The sequence below is a fragment of the Chrysemys picta genome, chromosome 8 (assembly GCF_011386835.1).
Source record: "Chrysemys picta bellii isolate R12L10 chromosome 8, ASM1138683v2, whole genome shotgun sequence".
Lineage (NCBI taxonomy): Eukaryota > Metazoa > Chordata > Testudines > Emydidae > Chrysemys > Chrysemys picta.
In genome coordinates this window covers 45,550,337-45,570,374 of record NC_088798.1, presented here as the reverse complement: position 1 = coordinate 45,570,374, position 20,038 = coordinate 45,550,337, and the positions used below count along the sequence as shown (strand labels likewise).

Below are 20,038 nucleotides of genomic sequence, written 5' to 3'. Positions count from 1 at the left end.
AGGGAAGAAGACTGGGACTGGGATCAAAATGGGATGAAGGAGGAACTGGGAGCAGATGAGGAGTTGGGAAGGGGGAGAGAGAGAGATACTGGGGGCTGGGGGCTAGTGTTTGGGGTGGTCAGGCACAAGAGAGAGCCAGATATCAGACAAGAAGCAGGGAGAGGGGAACTGGGACTGGTTGAGCACTATTCTTAAATTAAGTCCTAGATATAAAATATAGTCTTGGGTTCTATTCTGGAGCCTGTCAACAAAGATCTGTGAAACATATTGGGAAAGTGCTTGTCTCATTCCCACCTATTGCTGGTTCCCATAGATGACAACCTGCCATTGCTACCAGTTATTCCATTGGCTCAAGTGGCAGAGGTCTATGCAGCAGATTTAAAGTTCCCAACTCTGTTCATTATCTTTGTGGGTGTCAATAAGATGCCACATGATGGACTTCTCATTTTTTTCATGTATGTTTTAAAAACATAAGAAATTACACACAAGAAAACCATTAAAAGAACATGAATGTTGCAAGTCAAGCACTCAAAAGTTAAGAAATGCCAGGTACTTTTGTAGCCCCATCTCTGTTGTATCTCGCAATCTTTAATGGAGTCATAGAGTTTAAGAGCAGAAGGGACCACTAGATCATCTAGTCTGACCTGCTGTATAGCACAGGCAACAACACCACCCACAGATTAAACCCATCAACTGCAATGGGACCAAAGTATTACAGCCCACAGGAGACTAGATTATTAAGAGCTAAAGGCAGAGAATAGGAGGGACAGAGGTGCACCAGTTCCCAAGGACCCCACAATGGCAGGGAAATTAAGTGAGATATACCCAGGCAAGTGACCCACACCCATATGCTGCAGAGGAAGGTGAAAAAAAAACCCCTCAAGGTCCCTTCCAATCTGACCTGCGGTAAAATTCCTTCCCTTTCCCACATATGGTGATTAGTGAGACCCTGAGCATGTGAGTAAGAACCAGCCAGCCAAGCACCTAAGAGAGAGAATGTTTGGTGCCACCTCAGAGCCCTAGCCCCTCTCCACCCACTGGCCTATCTGCACCTATGGTCATCTCCTGATACTTCAGAGGAAGGAGAGAAAAAAAGTCCCAGAATACATGGGGGGGGGGGGAGAGAATCCCTACCTGACCCCTGCAGATGGCTGGCTATACTCCTGAAGCATGAGCTTTAGGAACATAGGATTTAAGACAGAAGTGAGCCCCCTGGCTGTTGAGCCCTGCCCTCTACCATCACAAGCAACTCCCTCATAAAATTGCACACAAAATTTGTCCTGATCTCTGTTAAAACTAAGTAAATTGTTTGCTCACAATACTTCTGCAAATACCTCATCCCTCTGATAGTTAGAAACTTTCCTCTAATTTCAAGCCTGAATTTGTTCATGTCCAGGTTTACATCCATTTCTTCTTGTGCTAACGTTGTCCTTTAGCTTAAATAGTTTTTCACCATCACTGGTATTTACACCCCCCGCCCCCAAATGTATTTATACACAGCAATCATATCCCATCTGAGCCTTCTTTTTTTAAGACTAAACAAGGCAAACTCTTCCAGTCTTCTCTAATAAGATAGATTCCTCTGATCTTCCTAATAGCTTTTCTCTGCACCTGTTCCAGTTAAAATTCATCTTTCTTGAAAATGGGTGACCAGATTTGTCCACAGTAGTCCAAATGAGGATTTACCAGTACTTTGTACATTATCATTGTACTTTATTCCTACTGGAAATGCCTTGCTGTATACATTCTAGGATCACATTTGGCATATTCACATTTGCCATTGGTGGTTCATCATCATCCTGTGATCAACCCACACTCCAGACCTTTCTCCTCCTCTTTTGCTTCCAACTGATGTGAGCCCCCAGCTTGTAGCAGAAATTCTTATTACTAGACTCTAAGTGCATGACTTTGCACTTTGTGCTATTGAATTTCAACCCATTTATGTGACTCCAGTCTTCAAGGTCATCGCATCTTCCTGTATAATGTTCTTATCCTCCTCTGTATTGATGATGCCTCCTAGCTTGGTATCATCAGGAAATTTCATTAGCACACTCCTACTTTTTATGCCAAGGTCATTAATCAAAATATTGAATAAGATTAGTTGCAAGATGGAGCCTTGAGGAAGTTCACTAGTAACCTCTCTCCAATCCAATACACCTTTCAGCACAATCCATTGCCTTTTCCCCTTTAACCAATTCCTTATCCACCTTACAATACTTGTACTAATCCCCATCTTCCTTAATTTAACTAATAATTTCCCATGTGGCACTGTCAAATGCTTTACTGTAGTCCAAGTATATTAGATCTACCACATTTTTCTTATCAAAAAAATCAGTTCTTTTCTCAAAGAAGGAACTCAACTTAATGTATTTATTCTTGCTATACCCCTGTGAGGTAGGGAAATTCTATTATCCCCATTCTACAGATAGGGAATTGAGACACAGAGAGACTGGCCCGAGGTCACACAGTAAGTCTGCACCATGTGAACCCAAGTCTCCCAAGACCTAAGCTAGCAGACTAAGCACTGGACAATCGTTCCTCTATGCAATCTTAATTTTGCCTCTTGGGATACAGTCTTTAGCTACATGATCACATATCATCCCGTCTGTGCACTGAATGAGGCAGGGGCCATGTGAAAACATATAGTATGTGCTTATGTAATTAAAGATAGTGTCATAATGCATACACACAAGGGGGAGGAATTAAGGTTGCACAGGCAACTTTAGTTCTGGCATTTCCTAACTCTTGAGTGCTTCACTTTTGCAATCTGTATATTCCTTTTAACCGTGTGTGTGTGTGTGTGTGTGTATTTTCTGATGGATCTCAGTTTTTGATAAAGATCTGATACGGAGTAGGAATCCTTTTTCTTCACAGGCCACACTACAGAGTAAACTATGTGGGCTCTCATGCACCCCTCCCTCCTTCACAAGGAGTGGATCTTCTTGCGCTGCCCCCCTCCCACTCACCTATGCTCTGCTTCCTCCTCCTGTCTCTCTTCACTGTTATGCAGGGGGGGGTCTCTGCATTGCTCAGCTCTGTGCCATAATACAGAGTGTGCATCTCCGGTATGACTGTCACACAACATTAGGGTTACCATATTTCAGCAAGCAAAAAAGAGGACGGGAGGAGCCCCGCCCTAGCCCCGCCCCTGCCCCTCCCACTTCCCGCCCCCCCAGAACCCCCAACCCTCCCCCCATTCCTTGTCCCCTGACTGCCCCCTCCTGGGACCCCTGCCCCTAACTGCCCCCCAGGACTCCACTCCCTATCTAAGCCTCCCTGCCTCTTGTCCCCTGACTGCCCCAACCCTTATCCACACCCCCACCCCCAGACAGACCCCTGGGACTCCCACGCCCCATCCAACCACTCCCCACCCCCTGACAGCCCCCCCCCCAGAACTCCCAACCCATCTAAACCCCTCTGCTCCCTGTCCCCTGACTGCTCCGATCCCTCTCCGCACTCCTGCCCCCTGACAGCCCCCCCCAGAACTCCCAACCCATCTAAACCCCTCTGCTCCCTGTCCCCTGACTGCTCCGATCCCTCTCCGCACTCCTGCCCCCTGACAGCCCCCCCCAGAACTCCCAGCCCCCTACCCCCCCGCTCCTTGTCCCCTGACTGCCCCCTCCTGGGACCCCTGCTCCTAACTGCCCTCCAGAACCCCACCCCCTATTTATGTACAGGCGTGACTACCTGCCCTTTCCTGGTTACTATACGCGGCCAGTCCGCATCCACATCCAGTAGTTAAAATAAATAAATAAATAAACTAATGATTTAAATTGGAATTTCATCCATTAATAAGTATTTATTATATAGTTAAAACCATTCTATTGAAGGGCAGATATTAAATAACACTAAATATGTTAATGTTCAAAACAATATTAAAAATTTGAAAATTTAGAGCATGGAAACCAAAATAGCTAAAATTTAGTTTTGGCAAGATACACGGAATGGAAACTCCGGGATCTTTATCTGTCACTGAATATAGCCATCATACCAATAGTGGAATATAAAACAAGTCTACATATACTCTCCTTAAAATTTTTACTTCTGTCCATTCCCAATAATTGTAACAAATCATTATTACCTTCACTCCACTTGCCACGTGCCCCAAGCACAAAACCAAAGAAGTGGATATTTTTACCTCCCGTTAAGTTTTTAATTTCTTCCTCTAACTCAAGATAATAAGCCACCTTCTCACTGTGGGCTTGTTCCAAACTTCCGGCATTATCCTCCCATCGCACTGTAACATCAACCACCACTGCTGTATCTCCTTTTATAAATATAATATCCGGCTTTCTTAACTCACCCTTACTATTTCTCAAATGGGGCTCTATCATTGCCTTCCACCCTAATTTACCAACCTTATCCACAACTGCAGACACTACTCTATTATGCCTTTTTATCCTAGCATTCTTAGTCTTATAACATTGTCCTGAGATATGGGGAACAGTCTCCCGCACTTTACCGCACCATCTACAAAGAGCATTCACACCTCCTCTTCCTCTTGCTAATGTCTCCCTAGTAGGATAAATATTTGCCCTAAGCTGCAATGCTGCGATATACGCTGACGATTTAACTTTACTAGAGTTTCTAAAAATCGAATTACTAATTAAATCATTTTTAAAATATTTTATCCCTATTCCCTGACATCTCAGTTCCGACCATCTTAAAAATTCCTCTTCCCTCCATTTCTTGGGATGAGATGTTACTGCACTAAATGACAATATTTTATCCACAAGATTTTCTCCTGCATATTGATAAGATAGGTCCATCCAATCATCTCTCGAGACAATATGTCTCCTCCATTTACGAATTAACATATTTGGGATTTGCACACTAAACTTAGTGAGAGCTAAACCACCATCCCTACCTCTAGAATAAAATATCCCATCTGTGGTACACTGAGGTAAATGTAAAATCTCTTTAACTATTTTTCTAACTAACACATCAAGATCGTCTAAAAGATTAAAAGGGGGTTCTATTAAAAGAAGATTATAAAATAGCTTCGGTAAGATGTATGTCTGTAAAATTAATATTTTTGGGGCCGGTTTTAATGGGGCCTTAATTAAATTCTCACTCCAATCTTTCAATTTTTCTTTAAGTACCGGTCCCCCTACACCTATCCAGGGATCTATTCTAGCCCCTAAATATTTTTCAAAATCCCCTGGTTGAACATATTCAATCTTCTCTGACCCTATCTGCCAATTATCCTTAGGATTAACTACATAGGTTTTATGTTTAGTTAAAATATGAAAGCCTTTCGTTTTCTTCACATTAACAGAGAGATTAGTATTTTTACAAAACTCCTCTAAGATACCCAAATTTTTGATCATTCCTTTATATGAGCTACTTAAAATTGCCACATCATCGGCAAAAGCCAATGACGTGACACTATTACCCTTAACATAAAAACCACTTCCTTCTACTTCTAATCTAGTTAAAAGGGGATCCATAGCAATATTAAACAAAATTGGGGACAACGGGTCACCCTGCTTGACCCCCCTCCTAATTAAAATAGACTCAGTAGCTTCATCACCCACCCATACCTTAGTTGTGCAATTATCATAAAGGTCCCTAATAATATCTATAAAATGTTCATCTATACCAAATCTTCTCAACCCGGCTATTATATGTCCGTGTCCCACAGAATCAAATGCTTTAGCCCTCTAATATAGCAATATTTTCCTCACACCCAGGGGCGGATATAAACCCTTTTTGTCTACTACATATCTTAACTGTTTCCACCAGTCTTTTTGCTAATATTTTGGTATAGATTCTAATCCAAACTGACCCAATTGTCAATGGTCTCCAAGATGTTAACTTCTTCATTTCCTCCTCATCTTGTGTCTTTGGTATTAAAATCGTTCTATTTTTCTTAAATTCATCTGGTACCTGTCTATTTAGAAACCATATATTAAAAATTTTTGTAAGTATTAAGGAGTCTAAATTAAAAATATCCCACAAATTGCTCACTTTTACTTTATCTGGGCCAGGAGCACTATCTTTTCTTATTTCTGTTAAAGCTATTCTAATCTCATCCACAGAGATCGGACTCATTAATATATCATTATCCGCATTCTCTGTGGATGATGGCCACCCTATCATATTACCATGTCCAATTGTTCCCAAAATATTTACATAGTATTCCTCAATTTCTTTCATAGGGATAGCACACTTAGCCTTATCTGGCTCTCCCATTATAATGCGAGTCAATCTTCTTCTATCCTTATCAAATAATTGTTGATAGAATTTATACTTAGCTTTCTTTGTAGCATATCTCCTAATTGCATTAAATTGCTTCCTTCTCCCCTCCTTTCTAATCTTCCCTTTTCCTTTATTCCTCAACTCTATTTGACTTTCATTTCTAGGGTCCTGTCCCTCTACTAATGAATAACATAATTTTTCCAACATTGCCCATCCGAGAGCTTTTGTTAAATCCTCCTTTAATAATCCTTCAATTTCCCCTAAACTATTTATTATTTCTCTTCCCTCCCTACTTTGTTTTCCCCGTTTACATATTTTCTCCACTAAATCCACTTCTGGATGTCCTTTTAGTGGGAAAATCCTCTCTCTTGGGGGCGGAATTTCTAATATATTTACTCTAATGTCCTCTACCTCAGTCACTTCCTCCCTATCTCCTGTTACCACTAACTTCTTCTTTGCTAATTCTCGTCTTTTATCTGATATTTGTTTATTCGTTTTGGTCCTCATCTCGCTCTCAATACATTTATTTATATTCCTTTTCCCAATATATTTCCTTTCCAACTGTATAAGCTGCGCAACCTCATCTTTAGTCCATATACGAGATCTAGTCGATCCCTCTTTGATCTTACTTTTAGCAGCCATATCTTCTTTTCTTTGCTCATTCCTCACAGCAGGGTGTCTATGTCTACAGTGTTGGCTCAATCCAGATCTAGTATGAAAACCAAGCCCACAGACCGAGCACGTATGGCTCTTCATTGGGGTATCCGCCTTCTTGGGTATGCACTTGGGGTAGTGGCAAGCTATATTATGATATTGAGAAGATTTTCCACATTTACTACATACAACTCGTATGGCTTTACTTTTATGAACCACATTAATGTGTTTGGCCCATTTACCAAATGTTGGTAATATCTGGGGACATATTGGACAATTAAAACTATCAACGGGATACTCTAAATAAAAAACCCCATCCTTCCACGAACTACTTTCTAATATATTTATATTACTACCAATACTGTTAAGATCCTTATTACGATCCCTATTAAAATCAGTACTTGATTCCCTAACATATGGATCATCAAATGTACTTAAATACTTAAAATCTGGATTAAAACTGTCCATAGTTAAATCATTAAAAGTGTCCCTTGTAAAAACCATCGGTAAGATAGATAAAATCTCCTCACCATGATCATCACAAACATTCTCCTCTACCTCCTCTCCATGCTCCACTAGGAGGACTTGATTCTCACTCTCATTCTCATGAGACTTCATTATAGTCCACACCATTTTATCCATTGGTCCAGCGACCCTGATCACCCCCCCGCTCCTTGTCCCCTGACTGCCCCCTCCTGGGACCCCTGCTCCTAACTGCCCTCCAGAACCCCACCCCCTACCTAAGACTCCCTGTTCCTTGTCCCCTAACTGCCCCCTCCTAAGACCCCCCCAACTGCCCCCCAGGACCCTACCCCCTACCTGTACCCTGACTGCCCAAAACTTTCTCCACTCCCCCCAAAAAGCCCCACCCCGTTTCTTGACTGCCCCCTCCAGAACCTCCCTGCCCCTTCTCCTGCTCCCTGGCCCCCTTACCCTGCTGCTCAGAACAGGGTGTTGGGCTCTGTGCGAGCCGAGCCGGACACGTGGCTGCGCTCCCCAGCACAACAAAACCCAGTCCCTGGCCCTGCACAGTGCTGCTGGACCGGGCTGCAGGGGAGAGCTGCCGGCTCAGAATGCAGGGCGGATCCGGCTCCTCTACAGCTGCTCCGGAGTCCAGCCCGGGACTTTCCTGCAGCCCTCCCAGCTGCTCGCTCTGCTCTGCCGGGGGAGGGGGGAAATCCCGGACATTTTGAGTGCTTTACAAATTCCCCCCGGACGCTATTTTTAGAACAAAAAGGAGGACATGTCCGGGTAAATCCGGACGAATGGTAACCCTACACAACATACCCTCACACATCCCCCCGTTTGCTCAGTGGAATGACACGGTACCACCATGCAGGAAACAGGCTGGATTAGATGTTTAGCAGCTTATAGCTGCTGAGTTAACTAGAAAAATTATTTCAATTACAATAAAGGTTTTATTACTGTGTGATCATGTGTTATGCTCTTGCTATGGGGCAGGAAGAACTGATCACAATGAGGCCATTACAAAATGTCTGATTTTAAGGCCACAGTTGCACTTCACTGAATACAATGCCCTTCTTTATAATTTAATGCAATGTGATTATGATGCTAACTAAATGCTGGGAATAGCTAATAAGGAACTATGAAATGCTTATGTTTTTATCGATTACTAACTGTTCTGGTTTGTGATGAACTTTTACATTTACCATTGTTTGAATCATGAGATCTAACTGAAATATCTTTTGTTGAAGAGATTAAAAGAAAATGCCCACCTCCACCTCAGCTACCGGGTGCCATCAAGATCACAGAGATACGAAACTATGAGAGTGGTGAAAAAATAGCTTTTACATGCCTAAAACATTTTGAACTTCAAGGCGTGAAAGAAATAATGTGTGAAAATGGGAAGTGGCAATCACCACCACGCTGTGTTGGTCAGTATGGGATTTTATTGATATTTCTTTAATTGGATCAGTCAAGGGAAATGTACAAACTATATCAGCAACAGGACAACTGCCATATCACTGTTGGACCTTGACACATTGTGGTAGTTAATGTTCACGTATTTTGGTAAGAAGTTATTACAAGGAAAACAAAAATACATAAGAAATAAAGTGTTGAAAAATAAAATGAACAAAATAATCAGACCAATAATATTGGACTATTGGGATAAAGGATTTGACTCATATTCAGTATATTAATAATGGATTAAAATGAGCGAAAGTCTGAAAAATAAATATAGCAAAGTCAAAAGGAACAATTTGAAATTAGTGCCTAATCATGTTTTCTCCTAACACTAAAAATACTAAGGAAAAAGATTTTCAGAAATGGGACTCTCAATATGTATTTCATAAAATTATGTGCTGTGAAAGAATATATATATATATATATATATAAATGTTAGTATGTTTTGTGTATGTGGATGCACAATATTTATAACAAAAAATGTTAAAAAAACATTAAGGTTGTAAAATCTAGCATTCAAAAATTAGGAAAAGCCAGAGTTAAGACTGGCTGTACAACCTTAATTTAACCCCCTTGTCTGTATTCATTATGATCCTTTTTAATGGCATGATTACACACTATTTTTTCCACAGGACCCCTGCCGCACCCAATGCAAAGGATAGATGCTCACTTAATGAGCCAATACTTTGTTTCATCCTCATTATTCAATATATGGCCATAGAGCTTATTTACTGAACACTATTCAAACCCTGCTCTGAATACATGATTTTTGGTTACCTGCTGGGGCTTTTTTTATATCAGCTGAGTGCTTTGCAAATATTAATTAATTTTCATAACACCCCTCTGAAGTGTTTGTGTATATGTGAGTGTATGTATACCAGGAATTATGATGTCATTAGTGACTATATAATTAAGTCTGTGCATTGATATTTGCAATTAAAACAGGTTTAAAATTCCTGTTTCACAATTTAATGATTTAATTTAACCACAAAATTTAACACAATGATTTTTCAGAGGAAAATTGATTTTCCGTGTTTTTTTGGCAGGGGTGGAGGAATATTTACTAACTTTTAGAGAGGGAACATTTATACAATTTAGTCTTTCTTTCAAAATTGTCCAGGAGATTCTATGCATCTGTTCAGGTCCCAGTAGCTAAAGGCCCAGAGTCCCTGCAAAATTCAAACCACACGTACAATCTCATAACATTAGACATATGTCTGTTTTCAGGTTTTTTTGGCTTAAATACAAAAAGTTATTCCCTTATTCCTCTCAAGTTTAGGGAATTTTGTGAGCTGGGAGGAAATGAGAAAACTGTCCAGACCAAACAGCTAATGCCATTCTCCAGCACAGCCTTCCTGAGCTCATAGCCTTCCTGCTCCGTTCAGAAACTCTTTTGAGATTTCTTTTTCTTTTGAAAGTTTGAATATTTTGAAGACACATGGGCCTCCCAGCTCTTTATTTTCCTCCTGTTCTTTTTTTTCTATGGCCTGGTCTATATTGGGGGCTGGGGGGGAGGGATCGATCTAAGTTACGCAACTTCAGCTACGTGAATAACGTAGCTGAAGTCGACGTACTTAGATCTACTCACCACGGTGTCTTCACTACGGTGAGTCGACTGCTGCTGATCCCCCGTCGACTCTCCCTGTGCCTCTCACAGCACTGGAGTACAGGAGTCGATGGGAGAGTGCTCGGGGATTGATTTATCGTGTCTAGATTAGACACGATAAATCGACCCCCAAGGGATCGATCGCTGCCCGCCAATCCAGCGGGTAGTATAAACATACCCTATGTATCTTAGGGATAAGTGGTATTTTTCCTGGTATCTGGCAGAAATTGAAAATTATTTCTAAAAAGATTTTAACTGGCCAAAAATTTTACTCCATTCAAGTTGATGTAGAAAGCCAAACAGATGTGGGTTTCAGATAGCATTACATTAGCGTCAAAACCAGGGCTTCTAGTGCAAGTTGATATGTTCATGTGTCAGTTTATAATTCATTGTGTGTTCCATAGAAGCAATGAACACACTCTCCTTTAGAACTAGAATTATAACAGATCCCATTCATTATCCCACCCATTTTCTGTCAGTGAATCAGATTCAGATTCTGAGTATAATCCAACTAATCTTACTATATAATTCAGTTTGGGTAAGGATCTTCTGACTATATTCTTTAAAGCAGAGAAATTTAAAGAATAAAAAATGGAACTAGCTACTGCAAAATATTATATTGCCACCATTTTCCATTTGTGCTAGCCCATTCAGATTTGTACTTCAGGATCAGATATGATCCCAGCATAACTCTATGGGAGAAATTTGATTTTCCTGATTCCCCATCCTATTCTTAATCAAACTGAATTATGAATGGATTTAAGTGTATCTGTGTTGTTAAATCCAATATAACTATCTAAATCCAATGTAAAGTGTTAATTCAGCCATACATGGCAAGCTAAACATAATTCACTGACACCAAACAAGTGCACACAGAATGACATGACTGAAATCTCTCATTCATCTTGAGTAACATTAGGAATAAAAGGTCTTTTGGTTCCCCACCTGATTCAGCAGGGCTCAGGAGAGATCTAGGGTTTTGATCCTCTGCATGCAGAAGGTGCATCTACACTACAATGTTTTATAGCTCTCTCCAGGATCAGTGCAGTTCCAGTAATGCTGTAAGCCCTGATGTAGATTGGGCTCTGGTATTTTTAGCATCAAATCATGAAACCCTACCATGCACTCATGCAGTTACCTTTGTGCTGGAAAATGAGTATAAAAATTTTAGTGTAGATGAAGCACTAGAGACTTCCTTTCAATTCTGAACACCTGCAACAAGATGACATGATACCATATATACTGCTCTGCTTGTAATGAATGAATCATGTTTTATAGTCTATAGGCATTTAATGCACCCCTTCAGCATGAGCTGGGATCCAACTATTATTTGGGATTTGAGGCAATGGGAAATCATGTTCTGGGATGGTTTATTCTGTAATATTCTCAGCCTTAAAAATCCCCACAACTGATTTTCACTTCAGTTCACTGTTCCTTTTTCTTTCAGTTTTAGATTATATGTTCATATGCCATAATAATTTGATTTTATTTTTTTCCAAACAGAAGAAAAAGCATGTTTGCAACCACCTTCCATAGAAAATGGTGAGATTCGCAGTTTAGAAAATCAGAACTTAAGACAGAAGCAATCAGGACCAGTGACTTATCGGAATGGTGCTGTGTTAACATACAGTTGTAACCCTGGCTTCATGTTACATGGAACACCTGAGATAATTTGTGAGACTGGAAAATGGACTTCAGCTCCTACATGTGTTGGTAATTACATTGTGTAGAATTTTCAAAAGCAGTTCATTTAGTGGAGAAGGCAACAGGTTTCAACTGGAGGCTAAATTATAGGAAAGAATGATTCTGTATATTTGTTCAGAGTTGTGTGAAATCTTAGGCCTGGTCTACACTGGGGGGGAGGGGATCGATCTAAGTTATGCAACTTCAGCTTTGTGAATAACGTAGCTGAAGTCGACGTACCTAGATCGACTTACTGTGGTGTCTTCACGGCAGTGAGTCAACTGCTGCTGCTCCCCCATCGACGCCGCCTGCCCCTCTCGCGGCGGTGGAGTACAGGAGTCGACGGGAAAGTGTCTAGGCCAGACACGATAAATCGATCCCCGCTGGATCGATCGCTGCCTGCCGATCCGGCAGGTAGTGTAGACATACCCTTAGTTTTCTGGCTGAGTGTTTTGTTTGAAGGCTTCGAGATTTTTGATGGGTTGTTGTTTTTTAATTTGTTTGGTTGGTTGGCTGGTTTTTGCTTATTTGTTTTTTGAGTAGTTTTAGTTTTTAAAAGCTGCCAACTAGGACTCAGGAGTTCTGGATTCAGTTCCTGGCTCTAACGCACAAACTGCCTTTATAGTCTTAGGCATGTCTTTTTACTCTGTGTCTCAGCTTCCCATCTGTAAAATGAGGATAATATTATCCCTACTTTACAGTCGGGTTGTGAGGATAAATCCATTAATGGTTGTGAGGCACTTAGATATTATAGTGATGAGGGTCATTTCAATACCTACATGGATAGATGTATTTTCATCAAAGTTTTATAGAAGGAAGCAGACACACAACCCGCATGAGATGTCCAGAAGAAGAGAAGCAACTGCAATTACTGGTCTCACCCAGAGGCAGAAACTAAACTTCATCAGCAACTGAACTCCCAGTGTATTTAGGGCTGGTTCAATTTTCTGACAGATTTTTAACACTGCTCATGTTGTAAGTTTCATTGCCACCTACATCTTATTGTATGTTTGTAGGTTCTGATTGCAACCTTTATTTAAAATTAGGTGTCATACATAAAGAGTTACAAAGGGCTTAACTAAAAAAAGGTGACTTGTGGGAGGGTTATACTCATTTTAATCTTGTATGTGTGTCTTTTCAGAAATGCCATGCATGGGTGTTCCAGAGGTTTTCAATGCTGTGACTGGAAGTAGAGTGAAAGATAGTTATGCGCCTGGTGAAACAGTACGTTATCAATGCAATCCTGGTTTTAACATCAATGGATCACCAGCTGTTACGTGTAGAGCAGGGAAGTGGTCCAAACAACCTATATGTGAAGGTACAGTGAGTGGCTTGATCTAACTTCAATAACTTAGTTACTTCTTTCTTACAATATTATTATTATGGGCACTCAGAGACCACCTAGATGGGTCAGACAGATAGAATAAATAGATTACAGAATGCTGATGCAGAAACAAGAAGTAGCCAACTCATGCACTGATAATTTCAAATACAGAAGGGATTGTGGAGGAATCAGTGTTTACCAAAAGGAGGGGGAAACAGTTGGTAGGACAATAAATCTTGTTTGCAAGCTTCTAAGAATAATATTTTAAAATAAACTTAAAAAAAATAAAAGGGGTGCTCACCCTCTGCCCTTTTAGCATATTACAATTCATAGGATGTACTTGTCATTACACAGAGCTCAGTTCAGCAGTCCTTTCTCTCCTTTAAGTCAATGGGTGTTTTGTCTGGAAATCAGAACCATCCTCGGGTCAGCTCTGGATCCTGTTACTCAAACAGTCAGGACTTCAAAGACATTGTTGATGGAGAAACATTGTTATGGCATCAAGAGCCACATTGTCAGCTCTGGCTGTGTCAGTTCTGAAGATGGTGGCCAGGGAGAAGAGAGCCACCGCTAGCAGTGTCGATCCTGTAGGTCAGAGTTGTCAGAGCTGTCTGATTCTGACAGGGCCTCTATGGCTCTAGCTCTGAAACCAAGGTCAGTTCTGATTTCAGCTTCAAGGATTAAGTGGGTGGAGCTGAATATTTCACCAGATCCTCTGCCATCCAGCTCTTCAGCTCTGGCTTCAAACTTTGCTCCAATTCCAAGTCAATATTTGGATCCAAAGAGGACTTTTACTTTAGTGACCGATGTACAACCATTCAATTATGAATGTTCCTCAGATCTGAGGGAGAAACAGAGGGTCTCGAGGAAGGCAGTCTTCACCAGTTCTGAGGTCTGTGTCATCTTCACCTGAAAAAAGAAGGGCAGATGAGATTATTAGTTTGTCTCTTGATCTATCTATACCTCCTCCTCTTCCTAAGACTTCTACATGGTAACCACAAAGACCTTTCTCTCCATTTATTTCTCTCCACACTTCAGATCCATTGCTGTCTCAGGTGCACTCCATAACACATCCGAAGTCAGATCTGTTTTTGTAGGAAGATAGAGGAAGAATTAAGAGACCCGCTTCCTCCCAGTTTGTGCCTCCTTTTGCTCCTCCTCCTGCTGGCATGTTCCTGAACCCCACTTGCTGGGAAGACTGTCAGCCCTGGGCTCCATGGTCTTGAGTGCTGCTGCAGGAATTTTTCAGTTGTCGTCCATGTGGATCTAGATATGATGATTTATCTATAAAGGATCTGACTGTGGAGAAATCCCTGGATCTAATTACAATGGAGCTGTCTGCATCTCAGGAAGTGGTACCTGATTCTCTGAAGGAGATGAGGAGATAGCTCCTCTTTCTGCTTCATGCTAAAACAGACTACACTCCTGATTTGCTACCAAATGAGCATGCGGGTGAGACTTCTGCCCCTTTCTCTTTTGATGATACTGCAGTTTCATGACCTGGTGGATTGCATGGAGTCCATGTTGAACTTACCTTCTGTAGCTATAGAAGAAACCTCCCATCTAGTGTTCGGGGGAAGCTCTTGGGGCTACCTCCAAGAGTAGAATGTCGTGACTAATTCTTAATGTTCTGTTGCAGCCTGCTAAGATTGTTTGTTCCACTTCTGACTTTTGCCAGCCTATTTCCAAGAAGGCAGGAAAATTATATCAGATAAACCAATCTGAGGCATTTTCAGATTTTCACACACATCCTGTACCTATTTCACTGGTGGTGGCTACTGCCAGTAGCAGGCTAAGATCTGGAAATGCATATTTCACTCCTGCTGATAGAAAGGGGGAATAATACTGAATCCTTAGGGAGAAAGGTATTGTCTTCTTCCTTTCTTAGTATTAGGATGGCAAATTATCAAGCAGTTATGACCTGCTATCAATTCCACTTATGGGAAAAGATAGCATTGTTTGTTCAGGATCTGCCAGACAAACAGAATTTGGTAAATGCAATCTTAATGGAGGGTCAGAATGTAACAACGCACACTCAGGGCATTCTTTAATGCTTCAGACATTTCTGCCAGAGCACTGGCTTCTGAAGTTACTCTGAGGACACATGCTTGAGTTTGCTTCTCTGCTCTGGCTCTGGATACTAGAATGAAGGTGGAAGACCTCCCCTTCAAAGGGGATGGTCCTTTAAGTAAAAACACTGATTAGTTGCTAGGAATGCTGAGGGAGACAAGAGTGAGAGCCTACTTTTTGGGCTTGATTTCGTCTCTTAAGAGGAGATCTTCTACACCTTCTTTCCATAATAAGAGATGATATTATCCACAGTCGTCTTTGGCTTATTTCTCCTCAAATCAAACATGTCAGCAACAGCAGGCAACATTTTTCCAGAGGTAACACAAGAAGTGGTCTTTCAAATTCAGGCCCTAAATCAAAACAATCTGCTCCCTCCCTGTCATCTTCATTTAACACCAGGCTTCAGTTTTGATGTGAGGATCAAGAATCTAAAACCAAACTGCAAGGACCCATCCCTTCCCCTAATGGAGACAGGCTCACCCATTTTATCAGCAAATGAAGACTTATTACATCAGACAAATGAGTCCTACAAATTATAGAGAAGGGCTATGCCATTCAGTTAGGGGGAATTGGAAGGGTTAGTTTCTCTATTACCCCTTTCCAGGGAACCTTCTCACAAGGTTATGCTACTTCCAGAAGGGCAGAAATTGCTTCTAAAAGTGCTGTCAATGAGGTATGTGAAGAGCTGAGGGGGGCAGTGTTTTTTTTCAAGATACTTGCAGGTGCAGAAAAAATACTGGGAGGTTTCATCCAATGTTAGATTTAAGAATTCTCAACAAATACATTTGGATGTTTTAGTTCCATATGTTAACTTTGGCCTCCATAATCGTTTCACTTTCAGCTATGCATTGGTTTGTGACTCTCGATTTTAAAGGACACATTTTCATATTTCTATCTCACACAGTCATTAAAAATACGTTCATTTCTTGGTTGTGGAATGCCATTTCCCATACAAGGTGCTCCTATTTGGCGAGTCCACAGCACCAAGAGTATTTATCAAATGCCTCTCTGTGGTAGCATCTCATTTGAGAAAACCGTGTATTTTTGTTTACATATTGGAATGATTGGCTGTTGAAGGCTGTTGTTCATGAGGATCAGTTAAGCTACATTGCTTATACATTAACCACTATCTTTTCAGAGGTGCGGTTACATTTGAATGTCAAAAATTCAAATCTCTACCCAACTCACATAATTTTATTCATGGGCTTCTTAGTGCACACAGCAGCAGGGAAAACCACCTTACCGGAGAACAGATGTTTTAAAACAGTGCCATATGTCTATGTCAAACATTCAACTGTGTCAGACTCAGAAATTTTCTTCCTGGTTCCCATGGTGGTGACTACTCCATTTGTGCATCTCAAAATGAGACCAGTGCAGCATTGGATGTCTCAGGTCTACAGCCCAAATCTGTACCATGTTCCAACACTAGTCAGCATGCTCCAGGCATTCTGCTGATGTGGTGGTCAGTCAAAGCAATTGTCCTCCAAGGCGTCCAGTTCAATCCCTCTTCACCATCAGTCAGGGGAACTTTGGATGTATCAAATAATGGGGGTGGGAGATTGCAGATGAGTCAGTTTACATTTTTAGGTCATTGGGCTTCTTCCAGTGCTGTCCCTGTGGGTGTTCCACTTTAGGTGTTTGTGCGCCCCTGCGCTCGTAGTCAGAGACTTTTAGTAGCAGTGCCCGGTTGGGTCGCACATGCGTGGTCCCTGCCTCTCGCTACTGCAGGAAGTTAACCGACGCTGTGTGACTAACCCCTACTCAGTTCCTTCTCTACCGCCCTTGGCTAGGAGTCGGAGCAATCAGCAGCACCTTGCTATTTTGTAGTTAATTAGTTACAGTCAGTTACTTAGTTTCCTTATTAGCAGCTACTTAGCTTGTTTCCCTTTCCTTTTCTCCTTGGTTAAAAAAAAAAAACTCACGACCAGCAACTTCAGAAAAACAGCCGTTTTGAGGGCAAAAGCCCCCGCACGCCCTCTATGGGAATGCCGGGTTTCCCGTGCTCTCAGCGCCTTGCCTCCAGGCTCGGAGTGCCTGTCCCTGACAGCCACGCTCGGTTTGTTTGCTGCCTGTGTGTTAGTGCCTCCAAGGTAGGCACTAACAAAGTGTTGCATTGCCTCAGGCTCACAGAAAGGCAGGGAGTGGAGAGGTCTCTCCGACCTGCGTCGGGGTATGAGGCTTGGAACCCCCTCTCCCCCCCCCACACACACACACACACTTCGCCAGCCACGGCTTTAGACAGGAATGCTTTCTCCAACCCCACATCGGAGTGCCCCGGTTGGCATCACTCGAGGAAGTACCTGGGTCCCCACTGCAGAAATCAGAGGGGAAAAAAAAACACAGCCGTCCCACGGATAATAATAGCACCAGCTGTGCTGTCAGCGCTGGGAACTCGGGTGGCTGAGAATTCTGGCACCGCTGCAGAGAGAGACTTTGGGGAACGGCTCTGGCACAGGCACTGAGGGGAGTAGGGTGACCACATGTCCTGATTTTATAGGGACAGTCTCGATTTTTGAGTCTTTTTCTTATATAGGCTCCTTTTCCAAAATGATTTTCTGAATTTCACACCAGTCAGACATTAATTTCCTGACATTTTTTTCAAGGCCACATGCTAAGAAGGGGAAATCTGTTTTATGTACTTTGGATTCAAGAAAGCTCTTGTAGATTATTTAAATAGAACTAAAAGGACGCTATGATCTCATTCCACCAGAGCTGTGGTAGTGTCTTTTGCTTGCCTTAAGCAAGTCCCTGTTGTTGTAATTTACCTTATGCTCTCAATTTGGCCTCTAGGGCTGATGCTAGATTTGGTGCTTCTATCTGTATTCAGGTAGAACTCTTCATTCCTATTCAAGTGCCCTCCTCCAGGTTATTTTCAGCACTACTTTTCAAACTGGCTGTAAGTGGAAATACGAAGAGCAACTGGAAGAAGAAACCAAGGTTACTTACTTGTAAAACAGAGTTCTTTGAAATGGTTCTTTGAAATATTCCCACTTCCCACCCACTTTCTGCTCCTTCTTTTTTTCTGTATCTCTGGGTTGGCAGTGAAAGGAACTGATGTGATGTGAACCTTTTCTATACTGGCATTAGAAAAAGTTCAGAAAAGGGCAACTAAAATGATTAGGGGTTTGGAACGGGTCCCATATGAGGAGAGATTAAAGAGGCCTAGGACCCTTCAGCTTGGAAAAAAGGAGACTAAGGGGGGATATGATAGAGGTATATAAAATCATGAGTGATGTGGAGAAAATGGATAAGGAAAAGTTATTTACTTATTCCCATAATACAAGAACTAGGGGTCACCAAATGAAATTAATAGGCAGCAGATTTAAAACAAATAAAAGGAAGTTCTTCTTCACGCAGCGCACAGTCAACTTGTGGAACTCCTTACCTGAGGAGGTTGTGAAGGCTAGGACTAGAACAGCGTTTAAAAGAGAACTGGATAAATTCATGGTGGTGAAGTCCATTAATGGCTATTAGCCAGGATGGATAAGGAATGGTGTCCCTAGCCTCTGTTTGTCAGAGGGTAGAGATGGATGGCAGGAGAGAGATCACTTGATCATTGCCTGTTAGGTTCACTCCCTCTGGGGCAGCTGGCATTGGCCACTGTCAGTAGACAGGATACTGGGCTGGATGGACCTTTGGTCTGACCCGGTACGGCCGTGCTTATGTTCTTATGTGATAGAAGCTGCCATGACCCCCTTATTGAGCCTCACCATCAGAATGTTCAGAGACTTAGAGAGAGGGGATAGAAGGACTGTTCACAAGTGCTTTAACAGACGCTACTTGGAGAAGGTTCTACCATTAAGCACTATTAGGCACCAAAGTACGCCATATGTGCGAATATTCAGCGCCATCTCAAAAAACTCCAATTACAAGCAAGTAACCTTCATTTATGTAAGTGCACTTTTTTAATAGGACATTACATATTTCATGAAAATATGATACTGCATTAATAGTGTTTGTCTACTAATACATTTATTTGTGTCTCTCCCCTTTCAGATGTAACATGTGGAGCTCCACCTGCAGTTACCAATGCTGATACTGAAAAAAATGGAAAGAGAAGGTACCTGCCTGGTGTTAGGGTGCAGTATAAATGTCGTGAAGGTTTTGAAAGTATGGGATTGAACTATGTAACCTGTCAAGGCAGAGTATGGTCACAACCACCGATTTGCAAAGGTAGGAGTTTGTATTTAATTAAAACAAGTAAAATCAGGTGTATGTTGGTGAGCTGGGAATATAGAATCATAGAAATGTAGAGCTGGAAGTGAACTTGAGAAGTCATCTAGTCCATCCCCCTGCATTGAGGCAGGATTAAGTATACCTAGCTAACCCCTGACAGGTAACCTCTTCTTAAAACCTCCAGTGATGACACTGGCCACAGGATCATGTACTAACCCTCTGCAATGTCTCCTTATATCAGAACCATTAGCGGGACACCTGTTTGAGCTGTGTTGTAAGGGGCCAGAAGGACAACAGTGCAGAGACAAGTGGTTCCTTCAAAGTCACCCCTTTCCTCTGGCCAATCACCTGAGAGCAAAAAATTTGGGGTCCTGAAGTCCTACTACCTTTGTATGGAG

At 41.8% G+C, this 20,038-nt stretch overlaps 1 protein-coding gene across 4 annotated transcripts in view; it reads left to right on the top strand.

The window, feature by feature from the left end:
- The window catches only part of LOC101939299 (complement factor H), a 115,759-nt gene that overhangs the window by 75,747 nt on the left and 19,974 nt on the right, over positions 1-20,038 (top strand). For all 4 annotated transcript variants that reach the window (XM_065554414.1, XM_065554417.1, XM_065554413.1 and 1 more), the window contains 4 exons: positions 8,571-8,750; positions 11,891-12,100; positions 13,212-13,388; positions 19,461-19,637. In XM_065554414.1, coding sequence (XP_065410486.1) covers positions 8,571-8,750; positions 11,891-12,100; positions 13,212-13,388; positions 19,461-19,637 — 744 coding nt within the window. The remainder of the gene's footprint in view (positions 1-8,570; positions 8,751-11,890; positions 12,101-13,211; positions 13,389-19,460; positions 19,638-20,038) is intronic.